Source organism: Urocitellus parryii, chromosome 9, assembly GCF_045843805.1.
Source record: "Urocitellus parryii isolate mUroPar1 chromosome 9, mUroPar1.hap1, whole genome shotgun sequence".
Lineage (NCBI taxonomy): Eukaryota > Metazoa > Chordata > Mammalia > Rodentia > Sciuridae > Urocitellus > Urocitellus parryii.
Genome location: NC_135539.1, coordinates 137,086,875 through 137,108,653, shown reverse-complemented (window position 1 = coordinate 137,108,653; position 21,779 = coordinate 137,086,875). Strand labels below are relative to the sequence as shown.

The 21,779-nt window shown below is 42.8% G+C and overlaps 1 protein-coding gene across 1 annotated transcript in view; it reads left to right on the top strand.

Annotated features, from left to right (window-relative positions):
• Positions 1-21,779, top strand: part of Pappa2 (pappalysin 2) — a 240,625-nt gene that overhangs the window by 153,844 nt on the left and 65,002 nt on the right. The window contains exons 14-16 of the mRNA XM_026388519.2: positions 10,441-10,612; positions 13,943-14,120; positions 15,127-15,340. Of these exons, the coding sequence (XP_026244304.2) occupies positions 10,441-10,612; positions 13,943-14,120; positions 15,127-15,340 (564 nt within the window). The remainder of the gene's footprint in view (positions 1-10,440; positions 10,613-13,942; positions 14,121-15,126; positions 15,341-21,779) is intronic.

The window sequence follows — 21,779 nt, the reverse complement described above, 5'->3', positions numbered from 1 at the left end:
CTTTATTTTCAGCATGAATCTGTATTTTTCTACAGAAATTATTCATGAACACATAACATTTGAATGAAGGAAAAACAATGAACAGCTTGTTGTACTCTTATATGATTCTATACTCAAGCAAAGATCTTTAAATTGAGAATTTACCTTTTACATTAATAACATTTATTCTTAGGTTGATATTTTGGACAGCAAATGGAGTTATATATGTAACTCCAATTAGAATTATATGTCTTGTATATTTATTGTAAAAATTCTCATATAGCTACATAATTAATATACCTGCCACAGTTGCATAAAGAAGAGAATCAAGTAATTTTTTAAATAAAGTAATAATAAATAAAAATATTATGTTTGGTTTGAATGCCTCAGGACCAAGGGTAGAGAGAGATCTGTTAATTTATGTATGTGTATACTACTTTAGTCACCTTTGTAGTCTTTTTGTAGCCTCAGATCTGGAAAAATAAATAATCCAGGGAGAAAAATCAACAGTCAGCTCCCATGAAATAACTCAATTTTATATTCACAATTTGTGAAGTTAGGTATCTGGCAGGTGCTTCTCCAGTGGACTTACCCCAGTCTCCTGGCTTCTTCAGATAGCCTTTCAATGGCACCTCCATGCTTGTGACTCAAAAGATGAGTTTCACCTTTGAAAGCTGTTGGGTCTGCTGATTTAGGCTATATAGGTCATATACAGATGATTTATGTGTTACACTCCACTGTTCATAGAAAATTCCCTACAGACGTGGGATTTGGGCTGGGAGTAGAGGGATGAGGTAGAAAGAAAAACAGTTTTCCCATTGTCTTCATTCAAATGTTATGTGTTCATAATAATGCACAGAAAATTTCTGGGAGGAAGTAGTGTGTTTTCTTTTTAGTAGCTGTGAGAGCTCAGGTGTGAAAATATTTCTTCCTGGTTATGTTTGAAGTTCCCAGTAGAGCTGGGGCCTGGATATAGTCCCTGGGAACCCCACCCAGGGGTGGGGAGCTAGAGTGTGCTCAGTGCCTTGGTGCTCCATCCTGCTGGAATCAGGTCTCAAGCCCCGTCCTAGTAATAGGATCATTCCATCTCTATTATCTGCCCCTCCACCTCATGCTTCAGTATTCACTGGAGCCCTCATTGCTGATGCTTTACCAATTCCTATCGTGTTTTGGTTATTTGGGATCAGATTTGAAATGACAATTCTTTCCCTTCCTCCTCTGGACCAGATCCCAGTACCTTCCCAGACTTCTCCTTCATCTGTTCAGCCTTATGTCTTCAGATTTCTTCCCTTTGACAGCCGCATGAAGTGAAGGGCTCCATCCTTTCTTTTGCTTTGGGCCTGCAAGTTAAGTTGTGGCTTATTCTTTGGCTCCCCATCTTTTATTTTTTAGAGGGGGTGGGGGGTGGGGGGGTTCCCTTTTAATGCTCCAGGGTAGTGGGAAATGTTCTTGCTGCTGGGAAAGTCACTGTAGCAATGAAATGTGTATTACATTTCTACTCATTTGATTATCTTCTTCCCCAGAGCAGTTTAGCAAATTAGCATTGAATCTGTTTTTGTTTCTGCCCAGTTTTTTTTTAAGCAAGAAAGAATTATAGCTGTTCAGTTGTTCTAACTTTCTTGCCTAACTTCCTTTTCCCAGAATGATTTGCCTCTAAAATAATAGGGAAAAGGGAGACCCCGCTAGAGAGAATTCTTATTCCCCTGGCCAATAACAAATGGCCTGGTGGCCAACAGGTCTGCAGTGGATGCACAGTGAGCCATTTGAGTCTTTCCTCATGGGGCTGTAGAGGGACATTTAAATGGCCATGGCATGGTCTCATTTGGGGGCTTAATGGAATGTGGCTAAGACAATTCTAGAACAGACTTTACTAAATCATGAGCATATCTGAGATTGTTCTGTGTGGGATACACTCTGAGAACACATTGGATGATAGCTTTCAATCAAAAGCTAGGAACAGGTAAAACTCTTAGGGAGACCTATGGCCAGGGTCCAACTGAAAAGGGTAGATGGATTTCAAAGCAAGGTCTTTGAGTCAGTGACTCCTCATCTCTAAAATTCCACCATAAGAAATTATTTTCGTGAGGTCTTGAAAGTCTCCAGAGGTCTCTTTAGAATATTAAATACTCAAAGTAAATGTGTTTTCTGTCTTTATCAACTATTTGTACCAGATGTGTTTTCTTATGGAGACATTGATAACTCAAAAGGTAAGCCAAGGACCTGCTGGAATGTGATCTAGTTCAGGCCCCTGGAAGTTCTGGGAGAAGAGGAGCAATAGAAAATGTGGTGCTAAAATGAGGGATTAATTAAATATGTCACCTACTTCTCAATTTTGCCCTGGGTTGGCCCTGTCAGTATAGTCTGTATTCATGGCAGCTGGTGGAAATAGTACAGAAAATAAAAACAAACCAATATTTCCAGGGTCCTGTCATTTTGCCAGCCTGCCAGGCAGACAGACACCATCAACGGATTTGACCATAAACTTTGGCTGGACCCACTCTGAGGCCATGTCTGGTTTGTGTACAGCCAGAGCCAGGCAGCAGAGGAGGTCTGGCAATTGGGGAGGCAGCCAGCCCACTCTCCAGACCCCTGCCTCTCTCTTTCACTGCATTTTCTGGGCTCAAACATGGCTTTAGTTTCTTCCTTTCTTTGAGCCTTTATTTTTTCATAAGCAAGTGAGTTACTAATATCACAAGGCTAGAGAGTACAAAAAACAGAGGCAATAATATTACAAATCTGAAGTCAACCAAGGACTGGCAAATTTGGGGATTAAGGGATTTTGGGAGCAGCATGAAGTTTCTGCTGGGGAGTCCAGAAACTTTAAGGAAAGGAAGGTAAGGGCGGAAGTAGAGAAAGAGAGCCCCAAAGGGGCCTGGCACGTGTTTTATGTCCTATTTCTCTGTGTGAATTTGGGACTCAATCAAACCTTCAAGCCCTCTACTGATCCATAGCGTACAGAGAAGCCAAGCTGCCTGATCTCCTTCCCAGCAGGTCCTGTTCTAGGACTGATACTGTGGGAAGCTCATGCCCACTAAACTTTTTCAGTGTTGTTCTTCACAATTTTTACAATTCCCCAGTCACAGGTCAGACTGGGAAGTGTCACTCCCAAATAAATAGTTTAACTGGTATCTGGGTATGAATGGTAGGTAGGAAGGGAAAATCATTTGGAGGACTTTAGTGACCATTCATTCCCCTTTAGGAGATGCTGCTTCTGAGATAGCTCCTGTCTTTGTAGATCCTGGTGTATATGGTATGGATATATCTCTTTTTGCTGTTTCAAATGAGTAATTCTGCTTCCCTGGCCAAGTTCTAGGAAGCACAATTTCTACATGTTAGTCAACAATTGAATTATTTTGACTTTTTCTTTGGTATCCCACATATTTTATAATCTACATGAAAAACGTGGGTTCTAAAGCTTGGTGAAGCAGGGCTTTTGACAAGGAGTGCTTTTGGCTGTTTGATGTAAATCTGTTTCTCCTTAGGACAGGGGCATTTGGATGGAACTTCTAGTGTTACAGCCAGACATGGTAAAAACCATGCCCAGAATTAGAAATGAGCAAAGTGAATTACCCGTACTGAGGCCACTGGAGTCCAGTCCTGACCTTACACAGAGGTCATTGGAGAGGACTATCCTGAAGAGTGAAATCTGTGCTTAGACTTAATGGAAGGGGCATGGTGATCCTCCACTTTCTCAGCATAGAGGAATTGAAGGCAAAGCCTGGTGGGTGCAGTAATTTGTCATTTCTCTGTTATATGAGGGAAGAATCAGAATTACTCCTGAGATTCCTGTTTCCCTCAGATGCAAATCCTTAGGGGAGAAGAGCTTGAATCAATTTTTGCTTCCCAGTTGGCATGTTCCTTCAGTAAAATTCCTCAAGGTACCAGCTTTGGTTTTACCCAAGAAAGCTGTTAGGAATTTACCTAGCAGTTAACTGATTCCTACCCTTCACAGCAAAGATGAAGCCAGAGGATAGAAGTGGAAGGGAGAGACAGAGTGGATCCTTTATTTTGCTCTCCAAGGATGGATGCTATTGTTGTTACTCTTGGTTTTGCAGTTGGTAGTGGGAGGTTCATGAGGACTCTGTGACTTGCTGTCCACTGTGTATTCTGCATATCCCACTCCCAGCTGCTGCCAAATCCAGAGCATACTTTCTTTCTTAGCCCACACCCTCTTATTTCAATAAGAATCAATAAAACAGAATTGGAGAATGGAGAAAAATATGACCCTCTTTTACTGTTTAACCTTAAAAAGCTGGTTTAGAGAAACCACTGGGATTGTGAGTTAGTCAATTGGTGGCACTTCTTGGATAGAGGCATTCAATATATTGTTTAACTAAACAACTGAAAAATTGGGACATTAAGCAAATGATTTATACTGAGTAAGAAGGCTTATGAGAAACTGTTTCTTGGGTTCTCCACCACATCCTGTCTATTCATGGATTTTCTGCACTCCCACCCCAAATCCACCATCACCTCATCTATGAAATTAAACACTATGTTAAAATTGGAAGCGATCTTTGTTAGAACATGGTTCAACCTCGTCATTTTTTTTAATTTGTAAAGAGAGAGTCAGAATGGTGGAGACTTGTCCAAGGTCATAAGGTCAGAAGGGGCAAGCTGAGATCAGAACTTGGGTCACATGGCCTCCGTCTATTGCTTTCTCCACCACACCAGGCTATTTCTTGAAACTTGTGGCATGAATGCCAGACAGTTTCTTCTAAACTGATCTAGATTCTAGGAAAAGAAAAAAACGTTTATGGGCAGACTTTTCTGGATGCCTCAGGGAGGATGAGATATTGACTTTAGAAAAATTCATGAACTGATGTCATCTTATTTTGTGTTTGGGTCAAAGATGAATTAAATGCTTGTTTGTTATTATATTACAGCCTTAGCGCTGTAGGAAATTCTGGAATATTCCCACATTTCTTCTGGACCCACTTCTCTCATGTCCAAAATGAGGAATTCAGGTTGAATTATCTTTAAGGTCTGTTTCAGTTTTAGCAAGTTTACTATAAGATGGCTGTTAAATGTCTTGCCACCCGCAACGGTCACAATAGGAAGTGGAGTCTTTATTCCATAAACTTCCCCAACTCTTAGCTCCGAGAAACAAAGGTTTTAGTGCTGATTCTGATCATCTCTGGAATATTGTCACAGACTCTTGAAGTTCTTCCATGGTGGCCCAGATCCTCAGAGGGACCATGGACCAAAACTGCAGGACAGCTACAGGCAGAACAGCCAGGACTTCCTTCATTTGTTGGGAGCTACTGGGATTCCCCAAGGTGGACCTGGGCTAGAAGCTATGCCAACATCCCTGAAGTGGCCTCAAGAACTGCAAAATTAAAAAGAGACATCTGGATTGGTGTACTCTGGGGAAGTGCACATGTCAAGTTTGTTAGTGGTTCTGACCACTTCATCAGCAAAGAATGGTGTCTGTTTTCTGGTGTCCCCTTACCCATCTCCTGGTAACCAATGAAAGATATGGGAAGGCTTTTAGGACCTGCCTTTAAGTCTGTCTTCAGATATAGATTGATTTATTTCAATATAGAATGCTCTTTTCTGTTAGTAAGATTTTAAGAGATCCACACATGCTATTCTGTTCAGTTCCCCATAGTAGGAGGAGGTTTCCAAGCATGCTTTGAGGTTGCTGCCTTTCCCTGTGTCCTGTCGGTAAAGCCTTGAAAGTAACTTTCCAGGGCATTTCTTGCCTTTCTAAATTCTGCTCGTTCACTGAGATCCAGTCAAAAGCAATGATAAAACTTTCTCTGAAGGAGTCATGAGTTCATAATCAGTAGCACATAATTTAATTATTTTCTCTCTTCAGGACAGGGCAAATGTTTTATGCTTTTGATCTACCCTGTGGCTTCTATGTGATAATTCATGTTTACTGCATTAAAACACAAGGATGAAGCGGGGGCCCATTTCTCCTTCTGGAGTCAGCTATGCTATTTTATAGTCTTGGCCTACAGAATTTATTGACATATCTTTCAGGTTATATATATCCGGATCTTCATGGGGCTGGGTTTCACTTTTGGTAAACATCAAAAACTTTGAAGCTTAAAAATATCACAGAGACTAGATCACACCATGGGACTACAGAGTCGGTATTCCCACAGGATAAGGCCTGGACATATACATTTTTTAAAAGCTGTTTCAGTGAGTCTGCTGCACAGCTCTGGTTAAGAAAGCCCGCTTCACAGAACATGAGGGCCACTCTTTGACAGAGCCATGCCCACTGGGGATCCCAGACTCCAATGTCCTGTATGTACCCAACTACCCACGGAAAACCGCACACCATTATTTCTAGGATTGACCTAGGGGCCCTGGACAAGTTCCAGAAATGAGGTTAACCTGGGGTTAAATTATATTTTGTGCAGGGATTCCTCCCTCAAAAACAAAACAAAACAAACAAACAAACAAAAAAAACCAAACAAAAAGCCTTCAGTGCAATGGCTTTGGGAGTAAGGAAGGACCAGAAGAAAGAGCATAGAGGCTTCTGAGAGACGTGGTGGGACAGGACCAAAGCTAGAATTATAGGCAGGTGGCCATCTATGTAATGTCATTTTTAAGGGCCTCCTGACTTAAAATTCCATCATGAAAAATTTAATCCTTTTGCTTAAAACGTTGCCCTTGCTAAAATGGAAGTGCCCGTGAATCACATCTGCTTGGATTCATCATATCCCTACCTGAGAACTCATTGCAATGAGGCCTGTGGAAAGATCTTGAAAAAATGAGTGTCACTAAGGGTGTAAATGCAGCTGGACAAAGATTGCTACTTTGATTTGTATAAGGAAACTGCAACAAACAAAGATGGACAGATAAGCAGTCTATATGTTTGCCCTGCCTGTCCTGCTGAGCAGCTCCTGGGAGGCAGAGCTGCCAGCTCCTGCCCTAGAACTGACACACCTCAGCCCCAGGGAGATGGCCTCAAGGCCTAGGCTGGTCCTGAGAGAGGGGCTCTGAGATCCTGGCTGAGGATTTTCCCCTGACTCTGTGTGGCCTCCAGCCAGTCTCCAACCTGCTTCTAGTTTCCTAGTCTGTCAAACCAAGAGAAATGCCTCTCTGGGGCATCGTGAGAGCTGCTCCTGCCACTGTCTGTAAGCTTGTCCAAATACCATAGAAAGAAAGCTTTGAGAAGTTTTAAGATGAATTACTTTTACTATTCACATTGTCTTTATGACATCAGGACTTACGTGGCATTAGGAGAAAGGAGAACTGACAGAATAATGGAGAACACAACCACCTCTCTCAGAAAGGCAATGTTTGTAGTGGACAAAGAAACACTAAAGGGGCTTTGGGGTTGGGGTGCAAGGGAGAGAAGTCTAGAATTAGTATCAGATGCCACCAGAAGCTAACGACCCGACAAACACCGTCCTCATAAAATAAATTCCTTAAAAAGGAAGCAAATGGAAACATAAGCTAGTGAAAGAATTTGCAGCAGCTGCCCTAAAACCATTTCTCACTTCATAAACAGGTCTGGGTTGGTCCCTTTTTTTCTTTTTCCTTTTTCTGGCCTTGATCTCATTGCATGCCACTTCTCCATCCATGTGTTCCCCTGCTGACTCCTCCTCCCACTATCAGTGCTGGATGCGCTTCTTGCCCTGGTAGTCGCAGCAGCAGTGCTCCATGCAGTCACCCCTCTGAATGGAAGGAGGCTCACTCAAAGTATCTGTTCACTGTCTTGGCTCAGCATGTTTATCCTCAGTGCTTATGTGGATCAGTCAGATGCAGTCACTGAAACCAACATGGTGCCATCTTCCATGATAATTTCTTGGCAGCTGGCCAACATGAACCAAAGTGTGCTAATGACTCTGTTTTCCAGTACCTTCTGCTCAATATGCTGAAGAAGATATGTATTTTGGACAGCAGTGGCATATAGCATCTATGGAGCCTGGAGTTCTTTAGCACCACTAATGAGGCACTCTCATCCTGTAAAAGGTGGTCAGATTTTACCTGCCTTTTTCAGACATAGAATGAAGACTCAGAAACAAAGACTTATTTCCTGTACTGCATACCCAATACTCAGCATTGGACCTGGGAAGTCATGCTGATTCTTAACTCTTGTCTCCTTCCTTGACTCATCAGTTCCTGTAAGGGATGCCATGTCATCATAGGGAGTAACTAAGGCATAAAGGAGTAAAACAGCTTCCTTCACATCACCCACCTCTACTTCCTCCAGCTCATACTAACACACATGAATTAAAAAAATGAGAAGGTCACAGAAATCACATGTGATTTAAATCCCAAAAGTATAAGATCAAGAACAGCAAATTTTTCAAAGTTAGATCAAATCCACCCTTTTGGGGCTAGTGCTTTTTTAAAATCAACTCTCAATTATCCAAGATATTGTGTGCATACTCAATGACATTTTATTTCCTGCTTTCTTATTGCATTACCTAGCTCTTTGGTAAACTCATTGACCTCTAACACAATACAAGGGCAAACAGAGCCCATTAATGGTGAAGAGGTTCACAGCAGTCATTTTGGCTAATAATTAGCACCACTGGTAACACATGCAAAAAAAAAATGTGCTCCCTGCTGGGCCATGAGTTCCTTAAGGGCAAGGTTCTTATTAATCCAGCAGCACAGAGACCTGTGTCTTGCAAAGAGCAAGTGCTAGTAGATGTTTAATAACGAGTGATTAAATGGGGCAATATGGTTGACACATTGTTGGGTAATATTTTGTATTTCAGATCCCGTCTCTTACTATGTAATTCAATACTTCTTGACAGGCATTGACTTACTTTGCTATCTGTAATACTAACATATTTAACTTAGCAAACTTACTGGGTCTACTGCAGCCAAGCCTAGATGAACATAAAAGTGGATAAGAGGGAGTGTTTCTCTCTAGCAAGCTCTACTTGGAAGACTTAGTATTTAGGAGACATTCAGATACTAATTGCCTTGTAGATAAGAGATTGAATTAATTAATTAATTAACAAATTTATAAACAAGAAAATACATACATAATACAAAATAGATGAAAAGAAATGTTACAAAGTAGTTATTGCCATAATTTCACTGAGAGGTTTAAATGAAGATATCTGGAGGGTTTTCTTTTTTTTTTTCTTTCTTTCTTTCTTTTTTTTTTTTTTTGAAAAGGAAGGCTTTCTAGAAAGCTCAACAAATAGAAGTGGGAGGACTAAAAGGTAGAATGGCCAACAGCAAAACACAACACTGAGGGTATGGCGCCGGCCACTGGCAGTAGAACAGTAGAGGGAAGTAACCTGGAAACAATAAGAATCTGTGAGAAGTTGGGTGTGGTGGTGCACACCTATAATCCTAGTGACTGGTGAGGCTGAGGCACAAGGATCTAAAGTTTGAGACCAGCTTCAGCAACTTAGTGAGGCCCTAAGCCTCTTACTGAAACCCTCTCTCAAAAACCAAATAAACAAACAAACAAAAATGAAAACAGAAGGGCAGGGGATGTGGCTCAGTAATTAAGTGCCCATGGGTTCAATCTCTGGTACCAAAACAAACAAAAGACCTTATGAGATATGGACCATTATTGTCCCATATAGAAGGAGTGAAACACTAGGGAATGAATAACTCACTTCAGTCACACATATAGTAAATGATGGAGCCAGGATCTGAGCCCTTTGGTCTAGTGCTAACACTCATATTGTTTTTCCATGGCAGGCAGGCGGCACTCTTCTTGCTCCATTGTGTCCTTGCAGCTGTCTGGGTCTAGGCTCAGGCTGGGTCTTCTTGAGCCTTGGGTAATTTATACAACCTCCTATTCCTGATTGGTTGGCCCTAGCGATTCAGGAAGCAGATCTCTGCTGAGAGGATGTCTCTGAAAGTACCTAACACAATGTCAGATATATGAGAGGTATCCAGTGAGTGTATTTCCTCTTCCTGTTAACGGGCCACTGTACGATCAGCCTATGCTGATATTCCGTGGTGTGTACTTCTGTAACTGAGCCTGTATCAAAATATTTTCATACCAATAATTAAACAGACATTGTGTTTTCTGTCATCTCAAATACCCAGGCCCTTCATATAGGGCCCCCTTGGACCTCCTTGTGATCAGGCATCTGGAAGGTCCATGCCTGACCTCCAGGGGTCTCCAGGATTCACTTGTAAGCTTTCCCTGAGTTTGTTGTGATGGTTTGGGAATCAAAAGTACTGTTTGATCAGTAATTTGAGTACCACCCTCTTCTATTCATTTACCACATTTCCAAAGCTCTTGAGATCCATTGTCCTCTTTATCCCATTCCATTTGATTCTTCTGGAAGGGCCATAGAAAGTCGTTTAACTGTTACTTGTTGACTATCCTTGTTTATTTCTAATGCCCCTTGATTCTAAAATAATTCAGAAGAAAATGGTGTATGAAGTGTAGGTTTTGAGAAACAATTCTTCTCTCTGGTCTAGGAGGCTTTCCCAGAGTGGGCTGTGGAGTCATTGCTGCTGCCTATGGCTTCTGAGCCAGTGCTAAGATGCTTCTGTTTCTGTCATCCCCAGCTGCGTCCATCGGCCCTGTGGGGAGCAGGGCAGCTGTGCACCATTACTGCTTGATCACGTGGATGTGGTGAACTGTACCTCTAGTGGCCCAGGTCACATGAAGTGTGCTATCACCTGTCAAAAGGGGTTTGCCCTTCAGACCAGCAGCGGGCAGTACCTCAGGCCCATTCAGGTGAGTTGAGAGCCACAGTAAGTGATGGAGCCAGGGGTCCTGGGGCAGGAAGCTATTCATATTTTTCTCCCTGGCTGGATGAGGGAAGGGTAGGTGTTTGTGAATCATTTGAAAGGAGAACGTGGGGCTCTAAAAAGCAAAGAGAAGCATGTCTTAATGGAAAGGAGGTATGGAAGAGTGTGCATAGCTTTCATGAACTGGGATGCACACTTACTCTGTAGGTGGGCAGTGGGTATTAATACTTTTTCTGTTCTTCTCTCTGGTTTCTGTTCTTCTCTCTGGTTTCTATCTTCCTGACAGAAATTATTTTCCCTGCTTTTGCCTTAGAGATGAGAATGCCATAGGGGAGAGTTGTCCGTTGGGTGATCTTGGTTGTAAGTGGCTTGTCTATGGTACATTATCCCCTACCTGCCCCAGCCCTCCTTACCAGAGGATGGACCCTTACAGCCTGCTCCTCCCCAAAGCATCAAATCTGTTACTGAGGCAGAGATTCCACCATGGTGCTGGATTTGGGTGAATTTCCTACGTTTCTACAAGCCCCATTCCAAGTCTCTTCAGCACCAGTTCCAGGATTGCAAGGTAGTTTGGAGGTAGTGGAATACATTGGTTAAGAGCAGGCTCCAGGGACAGATCTGAATGAAATTTCAGCTCCACTCTGTATTAGGTATGTAACTTTGGATAAAAGCAAACAAAATAAAACTAATCTCTTTAAGCTTGTTTCCACATTTGTAAAATCATTGGAACAAAAAGTACTCATCTCTTTGAGTCATTATAATGACTGGCTGAAAATCATTTAAAAGCTTCTAGTAAAATGATTGGCATATAGCACTCTAGTGTTCAGCTGCCATTATTTCAAGCATGGTAATGAATTCCCAACTAAGAGGTTAGTTAGCTCTCCATCCTTCCTTCAGAGGGTTTATAAAACTATAGAAAAGACCTGTAGAAAACATGGCCATGTTTTGGTCATGATAGAGATCATGATCATCCTTTGGAACCTTCCAGGTTCATGCTCAAACAGAACCAAAGGATGATGGTGCTTGAGGAAAGATGTTATTATCACAAGAAAAGAGTAGAAATGTGATTGTTAGATATCAATGGTTTGGAAGATTGGAGTGGTTTTCATTTTGTGCCATTTGATTGCTTAGCTGGTCGTGAGCATGTAGTAGCATTTCACTTGCTTAAAGAGCATCAGAATTTAAAGACACAATCTTGAGTTACAAAGGGTTCAGGTTCTGCCTAGAGAGAAACAATTTTAATGAACCTTGAGGTACCAACTTCACGGTCCCGGATGCTTTGGTTGAAAGGCAGAGCACTTGTCACCTGTTCTTAATTCATCTCCACTCAGGCAAAGCTATAAAATTAAGATATAATTTAAAAGAATGGAAAAAGGTAGGTAGTGAATACACTTGTGTAGTAGATAAAGAAGGAGAGAGAAGAAAAGCCACTATTTGAGGTACACACAAATTAGGAACCCATCCAAGGCAAAATGTACAAAGCCAGGGAAAACCCAGGCAATAGATGCAATGTTTGAGAGCATTCTTTAAATGATTAGTGGCTTCTTGTGGTTTGAGCCAGATTTCTTGGCTAAGTGAGTAGGGGCAGAACCTGACTGGGAGGGGAAGCTGGGAGCTCAGCCTTTGCCAGCCACTGGGTGGAGTGAGCAACAGAGCGCCTGTCACCTGAGGCTGCCCCAAAGAAGGGAATTACACAATCCCAGCTCCTGATCACAAGACAGTGGGGATGTTTGGTCTTTGTTGACACAAGAACTGAAGCTAACCAGAAAAATGTGTCTGGCTTTGAGTTGGGTTCTTCAAGCAGGCAACAGGAAAACGTTGGGGTACAGGGAGGAGCAGCTAGCCAGGAGGTGATGTTGGGGTGACAGGTACCTTTGGCACATATTTGACCTTTGGTTTTGGTGCCACTGTAGTCTCTTGGCTGGCTAAGACATATAAACTCCCCTCTCTGTCTCTGACCTCTAACCCAGTTTCCTGAGTGACTGTTGGCTGTGATTTTTCCAAATAAGCCAGGTTCATGTTCACTCCATCCCCCCGCTGTGGAAACCTTCTTCTCCCCCAATACCCACTTCTCTACCAATACCCCCCATCCCCAGTTGCTTCAAAGTTCTATCATCTGTCAAGGCCAGTCTCTGTGCTGCTTCCTCTGGGGAACTTCCCAGCCTGTCCCTCCCTGCCAAGGCTGGCAGCCCCACCTCCAGCCCCTGTGTGCTGCCCACTCCACCCGACACAGTACCATATGATTTGGCATCACTTTCACATGTTTGTTTTCTTCCTCTGAACTCCAGGTTTCTAGTTCTTTTATTTTATTATTTGCATTCTTTATATCATATTTTCTCCAATCAATATAGAAGTAGGTAGCGGGTATTTTATAACAACAACAACAACAAAATCCTTAGCATTTTTCTTCTTTACTTCCTTTCTGACTTCTTTGTTCCTTTTCTCCTCCTTTCCATTCTTCCTCCTTTAGACACTTTCTTAGCCACTGTTTTAACATACAATCTGCTCCCCCAGTGGATTTTTAGCTCCTTGATATCATCTAGTTTAGTACAGGCCTGGGCCCTTGTGGGCACTCACTCATATTTATTCATGAAGCAGCAGCCCCCAGGAAATGACTGGACTCTCCAGTTAACCACAAGGTACCTTGTGTGCTTTGACTGTCAGCTCTTTTTAGATACTATGCACCATTCTCAGGGGAGGTAGTTATTTTCAGTAATAATTTCAGTTGGTTTATTAATAAGTATGCCAAAAGGAATCAGTTGATATGCTCGAAAGTGGGATTTTCGAGAGAATTTAATGCTGGATACAGGGAGGCCATAGGAAATGGTGCAGTTTCCCAGGATAAAGGGGCTCAGCTGTCACTCTTAGGCCTAAAAGGTTATGCAGGGATCAACAGAATCCATAGGGAAAAGGAGCAGAAGCTGTATGAAGGGGGATGGGCAACCCCCTCTGTCAGAGGGAGCAGGAGGATTAAACATGAGGCTTCCTCTCCTCTCTCCCTCTCCACCCTTCAGCCACTGCATACTAGGGAAGAACCAAGCACAAGTCAGAGGCAGGAAGTCCACAGGGGCCAGTGTTCCTGGTCAGTGTCCCTGAGGCAGAGAACAGATCTGGCAAATTAAGGGGAGATAGCAATCACGATGGCCTGGAGGAGCATTGCTACTTCATGGTCCTCTGATATGCAACAGGCTCCTGTCAGCATCACATTAAAAACAGTGAGGCAGAAACAGGGAGCAAGGCAGAAGAGTTTTACCTGTTTTAAATGTTTGGACAAATGACCACTGGAAATTTGCTGAAACAAAATCTCTGTTTATAGAAGGAGATTCTGCTCACATGTTCCTCTGGGCACTGGAGCCAGGATGTGAGCTGTGCACCCCTCGACTGTGGCACTCCTGACTCATCTTTGGTGAACTATGCCACCTTCTCCTGCCCAGAGGGCACCCATTTCCTGAGACGCTGCTCCATCTCTTGTGTCCCACCAGCCAAGCTCCAAGGTACTGCCTGGTCAACCAGCAGCTGTGAGCAAGTTCTCCTTGGTCCCTCACTCTTTGGGGTAGCTTGAGGCTCTCTGCTTTATCCCCACACCCTTCCCATTTGCTCCATGGTGACACCCCCTCCTGATAACAGAAAAAGTCCCAAAGGGCACCTCCTTTCTTAGTCCTTTGTTCAAAGTTAAAATTTGCAGCTATTCTATGGATTTGGGTTTTGTTCTATTTTCTAGATGAGACAAACACAGTTATGTCACTTTTCCCTGACTATACCACTAATTAGAGATAAAGGTGGGATGGAACCTGCTCTCACTGACCCTGTGCCTTGCTCTTTACCTCACCGGGCTTCTTTGGCATGTCTAGCCATTATTTGTGACGAATGCAGACCTCAGGCCCTCCTCTGCGAGATGCAGATGTTGTCCGTCTCTGGTGGGCTGGGGATGTTACTTAGCCATGGATTGCACCGGAAAAGCAGAATGACACAGAGGCCTGAGCAGTGTGTTTCAGTATAGAACCCTGCATCCAAACTGCTTGGATTCAAACCCTAACTCTGCCCCTTTAAGCTTGGGCCAGTTATTGAACCCCACTTTCCTCATCTGCACAAGAAGTAATAACAACAGACTATTTCATAGGGTCATTTGAGGTTTGAAGTTTACACAAGCTAACAAATGTAAAAGGCTTAAATCAGTGCCTGGCATTGATAGCCACTGTAAAAATGTCATCGAGCATGATTTTCATGTTGTCATTGCTGTTTTTTTATAGTCTCTAAGTAGGGAGGGAAGTCAGGAGTTGGTTGATAGCTTTTCTTTCGTTCAAATGTTTATGTGACCTCTGTTCTATATAAGAGACCACACTGGTTCTTTGTCCTATGGTAACAAGAAATGCCACTCCCCAAGGAATACTGTGTCTGTTGAATAATGTAATACGTTGGTGGGTTTTCATTCTCTCTGCTATTACCATCTTCTTGGACTCTCCATTCTAAGCACCCTATGCTTCTCTTTCCTGGAACCAGGACTCAGCCCGTGGCTGACCTGCCTTGAAGATGGACTCTGGTCTCTCCCCGAAGTCCACTGCAAGCTGGAATGTGAGGCTCCCCCTGTTATTCCCAATGCCAACCTGCTGCTGCCTCACTGCCTCCAGGGCAGCCACGACGTGGGCAGCATCTGCAGATACGAGTGCAAACCCGGCTACTACGTGGAAGGGGGTGTGGAGAGGAAAGCCAGGAAGTAAGTGGCAGTGCCGGGGCCTTCAGGCTTACCTGCCCTCCCTCCCTGTTCCTCTTCCCCATGTGTCAATCCCAGAACTTTCCTTTGGAAATCACAGAGAGTCCCCTGGCTGCCAACTGTTGGCCCTGTTTGGTCTCTGTACAGTCCCTCCTCCCCTGAACAGGAATGTTCTCCAGTCACAAAGGCAGGTGACCTTCTGGGTTTTCTTCACAGATATTCTCTCCGTAGGAGACTCCAGTCTCATCCAGGTGCTTTTTGAAGAATGTCTGTCCTAGTTGCCATTTTCCTTGCAATCACGTGTTGGGGCCCTCCTGTCATGCATGTCACCTGTTGCACTGCCTCTATCAGTCAACTTACAACTGAGGGGCAGGGGGACTGCCTGGCCTGGTCCCCATCCAGACTCTTACCAGATGCATAATGGTCAGAAGATTCTTCCTCTAACTTAGTTTTCTCATCTATAAAATGAAGATGATGATGAAGGCTATCTGATAAAGCTGATATAGAGATGAATTGAATTAGTGCATGTAAAAGAAAACAGGGAGCTTATTTTTAAAACAAACAAGCAACACATTTTAGCTGTTATTATTGCTGTTATTGCTATTTCCATTTTCTCCTCCCTGAACCTTATGGGTGCTTACTCCTGGAGCCATAGCCAGGGGGCCCTCCTCTACAGGCCTGGGGGATAAGAAAGAACAAAGCTTTAAGGCATAATTTTAAAAGAAGAGCTTTAAGAGTCATGCTGAGGTTCAGATCCCCATCTCTTCTTTACCAGCTGAGGAACTTCAGGTGAGTTACCTAACTCTTTGGGTCTTGATCACCTTTGTAAATGTTGTATAGCACCCACATCAGAGTGATGCATTGAGGATTGAGATAATGAGTATCACACTGGGCCAGCTTGAGCCACCTACTCAACAGTTTCAGAAAAAGAGGCTTTTTCTGAACAAATAAAAAAATAAGCAACAACAAAAAGCTTTCAGAGAAAAGAAACTCCTTGTATTTAGGAAGTAATAGGTATTCTTTCTCTATCATTCATAATATAAGCACAGGAAGAAATTAAATCTATTTCTTACCCAGGATTTAATTCAAAGCCTGACCACAGTTTTTTTTTTTTCTTTCAAGTTGTAGATGGACACAATACCTTTATTTTATTTATTTATTTTATGTGTGCTGAGGATTGAACCCAGTGCCTCACGCATGCAAGCCACAACCCCAGACCTCATGGTGTTTTTGTTTGTTTGTTTGTTTGTTTCAAGAACTAACAAAGCCCAGCCATACCATACCAACAATGCCAGGAGATGCAAACTTGACTTGTGAACTTGACTTCTCTAAGGGGACAGAAGAAAATCAGGATTCTTACTATCTTACTGCCTGGTTCCCATGGGACTACCATTTTAGTCTGGGGCCTGTGGAGCCCTGGCCTTTCCCAGGGCCTTCCACTCCAGGAAAAAGCTCAGGCTCAAATTGGAGAGAGCAGGCATCCTCCCTACCTGTCCATCAGGTGAAGAGCCAGGCTGACTGGAACACAAGCCACACTGATGAAAAATTCATAGGAAGTGGCACCCTCTGCAGCAGGGGACTCCAGCAGGTGCAGTGAATAGTTTTTGACAACCGAGAGCACATCTGCAGGTGATTTTCCTAGGATCTAGGTGCCATTTGCATAGGCACACCTTGCCAGGCAGGAAGCACCCAGGGAGTCTCCAGTGAGAATGGTATTACAGAGAGCCTGAGGCTGCGGCTTCTCCCCATCTCTTCTTGCCTGCCTGTTTACATAGTAGCAGTCCCTGGGATCTCTGCAGAGCAGTGCTGTGAAGAATGATCTAGGGGTCCATAATGTCTCAGGACAGGAGGAATTGAGGGTCAAGAGGTGATTGCCAGCTTTCTGGGCCAATAGCTGAGCTCTATGTTGGCGAAAATGAGGTTTCACCCAGAGCTCTGGTTGTTCTGCCTGTCTCCAGTCAGGGGCACTTGAAGGCCATATGTGGACTCAGCTTTTCTGGCTGTGAAACTGGACACTTTCATCGCAACATCAGCATCAGTGTTGGCTTAAACATTTACATTCGCCAGCACTGTGCTAAGGAGAGATTAAATTATTTACTGTGCTGTGTAAACTGATTAAATCTTAGTTTACACCTGTTTACATAGCAGGCAACGAATTGGTAATCAGAAGTTTGCAAGTCGGGTGTAAATCACTGTCCCTTGCCACTTGTGTTTACCCAACACACTGTGCTGGCCTTGTTTCTCCCATGTGGGAAAAGCCCAACATTGTACAAATGGGGCCCTAAGTTCTTCCTGGGACTTGCATGCATGAAGAGAAGAAATGGAGAAAAGCAGGCAGGGCATCAATCCCCAGAGAGCAGGGACATGCTAATTTTATGCATTTGTACAATGTAGTGTGGAGAAAAGCCCTATTACTTGATGGTTGGCGTGACTCCGAGCAGCAGAGTCAACATCTGTGTTGGGTCTTAGTTTTCATATTCATCATATGAAGGAAACAGCACTGTTTTGAGACTGAAAGTTGGGTAATGTATTGAAAGCATTTTGTACAACCCTGAAGTTCACTGCATATACTATGCCAGGTCTTACTTCTTGTTTGTTTCATTTTTTTAATACTTTTTTTAGTTGTAGATGGACACAATATCTTTGTTTACTTTCATGTGGAGCTGAGGATCGAACCCAGGGCCCCACACCTGCAAGGCAAGCATTCTACCACTGAGCCACAGCCCAAGTCCCCTTGTTCATTTCATTTTAAAAGAAAAATACACAGAGGCAGGCTCTTGTAAGACCATTGTGGGCCACACCCTCCTTCAGCCTTTCCATCTCATACCCAATTCCCCTTCTTCCTCTCCGTCTCTTGTCAATTTCTTTACCTGGCTTCCCCCCCATGCCCATATCTTCCATTTTGATGCTTCTCTGAGTTCTCTTTTCTGTCTTGACGTAAGTAATTTTGAGAGACGGATTGTGGTTCACATACTGAAGATTTCTAAATGCTTACCTGCCACCATAGATTCTTACCTTTGAAGCTCTGAGGGCTGTAAGGCCAAATGCCTGCAGATGTGGCCACTGGGACATCCCAGCTGTCTCTCCAAATTCTTAACTACATAAAACAGACCACTTAATAATTTCTTTTTTTTCATTTTCTTTATTTTTTATTTTTATTGATTTTATTTTTTAAAATACATGACAGCTGAATGTATTTATTACCCATATAGAGCACAGTTTTTCATATCTTTGTATAAAGTATGCTCACACCAATTCATGTCTTTATACGTATACTTGTTTTTTTTATTACAATTCTTATTACACATATATACCACGATTTTTCATGTCTCTGTTTGTATATAAAGTAGGTTGACACCCAATTCATGTCTTTATACATGTACTTTGGATAATGATGCCTGTCTAATAATTTCTTGCAAATCTCCACATCTGTATTCCACGAGGCTGACAGGAGCCCTGGGGCCTGTCACCTGATTCTTCGGTGTCTCTCACCCTCATCAGTCATGAACTCTGACCGAGTGTCATTATCTTACTGACTCACATATATCCCTAGTTCCCTATCCCTGCTGCCACTTCTCTATAATGGACCACTATCATTTTTCACTTCTGATGTGATATTTGAAGGAAAATAATAATGTCTTCCAAAAAACTCAAATTCAATTATGGTATTGCTCACTTAAAACCGAATAAGCGTCCTCTCTGCCATTCCATTTAGACAGGGAAAACAGCTTAAAAGGAAATGGCTTCCTGTCGTGTGTGATCTGTGTGGGCCTTGCTTACCTCTCTTAGCTCTCACTGCTTCCCTGGGGTCACTTCTTTCCAGTCCCACACACTCCTTCTGGACCTTGGGCTTCACAGCTACTGAACTTCTTTTGCTCCTTTTGAGAAGCTTTATGGAGCATGCCTCGGGGCCAACCCACAAGCTCTTCTTTCTGCCCAGAGCTCTTCCCAGTAGTGACCTTTTCCCCCCCAATTCTACTGTCCTGTGTTTAGCATAGGTATGATTTTTGTCCAGGAGCCTACCAGATGCCCCAGACTGTAGGAACAGCTCCTCTGTGTACTTGCACAGCAAACAGATCTTCCTCAGTGACATCAACCACCCCCTGACTGCCAGTGTTCCTGTTGCTCCTTCACATTCTCCAATAGACCATGAATATTTTGCTTCACATTATGCGTCCAATACTCAGTGTGCTCACAGGTTGGAACTCAGGAAATACTGTGTGGATGGAGGAAAGCACTGCATTCATAAGAAAACCCAGGGTAGGATTTTGATGTGAAAGTTAATTTCAAACTGATGGTAAAAGAAAGAGACACATTCTCATCTGAGTTGGTAGAGATCTTTATTTCAGGTGCTTTAATGAGAAAGAAAACTTTAAAATTTTATGCATATGCTTTTCTTCTAGTAATTTTTGCAGTATCAGAAAAGGAATGGTCATTTCTCCAAAGACAGTTTTAATTTTATTTACCCATAGACATTTACACTTGATGAGCACAAGCTAATAATAACAGAGGAAGGCCAGTGCTCTCAGTTCACTACATCAGCCGTCCTCACACTTGGCTGCACATGAGGATCACCCAGGGACATCTTAAAATCCTGCTGTCCAGCTCATGCCCCAGCCAACAGAGGGCCCTGGCTTATAGTGGTTCCACTTTATGATTTCTTGACTTTTCTGTGGTGCAAAAGTGATGGGCATTCATTAGAAACTGTACTTCAAGTTTTGAATTTTGACTTAGCAGTCTGTGGTAGGCACCGTGGCTTCCTGTCAGCCCTATGACCAGAGCCCAGGAGGGTGACTGTCTGGAACCTGAGTGCTATGTGGAGATATATATATATATATATATATATATATATATATATATATATATATATATAATTAGTTTATAAAGGGCTTATTGGGTTTAACCCATCCCAAGTTCAGGGACATCAGTATATCAGTGTCTCCAGGGGTGGAACCAGGAGTCAGTGTTTTGAAAAGCCCCCCATGTCACTCCAGTGCACAGCCAGGGTAGAGAAGCCCCGGTCTAGTGGAAACTTCTGTACCTGCTCAGACGTTATTGTGGTGAGATTTTGGACTTCCTAACCAATAAATGAATAAAGTAAAAAATTTCTCTTCCCAAAATTAGTGTAAGGGTTCTTTTGCTTGGCAGATTTTTCCATGTCACTTTGGGAATGATTTATTTTTGAAGATAACAAAGATAAGGACAGAATTGCAAAGAGCCTGTGAAGGGTCTATAGTCGCAGGTACACCTTCCTCTTGGCAGCACATAACACACTCAAACCTCCTTTTCCCCTTGGACAATTAACTTCCACATACAGGTTTTCATTAATCACTCCTTTGTTCTTTCATTAGCCTGACTTCCTAGAAAGCTAACATAAATGTGTTTGACTTTTATATGTTATCAAAAGCACCATCTCCTATTCTCCCTTATCTTTCCTGGCCACAGTGGCCTCTTTCTTATGACATGTTATCTGTACGTGTACAGTTTAAGTTAACCTCATCAAGGCTGAGAATTTAACTTCTAAACTATTCCAGCCACCCAGCTTTGTTCAGGCAACCTCTCCTTCAACATGCCATTTGAAATGTCATCTGCAAGGTGCTGGAGTAGACAGAGCTGCTTGAACGTAATTGGACGTAGCCATCTTTTCTGATGTTACCCACAGTATGACCTTCCCAAAGCACATACCTCTACTTACCTTCTATAACACATCTTCAGATCAAAACTGAGATAGGGAGGCCTCACGCTGTGTTTTCTGTTGATCTCATTCTTGGTTGGTGAATGCTCTGACTTGGGGCAGAACCAGGGCTGGTCTGGAGTTGGGTGTGCACACTAGACCCCTAGCTAACCCACAGCAAGGTCATTGTCGTCGAGTCAGAAAGCCCAAGCCTGGCCCTGCATTAGTGGATGCCTCACCACCATTCACCATATGCCAAGTATTTTGCATATATAACCCCATTCATTTCTCATGACAATAATACATTTTAGCACTAATATAATCTATTGTGACACAATAATATATAATTTGGCATATTATAATCCATTTTAGTATATGATTATCCCCTATTACCGATGAGGATACTGAAACTCAGATGTGATTATGACCCCCTGTTGATTGGTCAGCCAATTAATGGTGAGGCTGTGGCTAAAACCACTCTAACTCCAGAGCCTGTGCTCTTGGCTAACATGGCTTTTAATCTTGAAATCATTTCATTTCTGTCAGCCTCCTTTTCCACATTCGTAAGATAAAGTCTGAGTGTTCTCTAGCTCAAAAAGTCTGTATTTTATTTTCTGTAACAGCACAGCTAATGAGAAGAACTAACACTTTGCTCCCACACGATGGAGAGAAATGATATATAGCCAACTTATTATCACTAGAAAAAAAAAAAAAAGGCCGGGATCATTATAACACAAATACCACCCAGGCATGAAGTTAGTAGGAAAC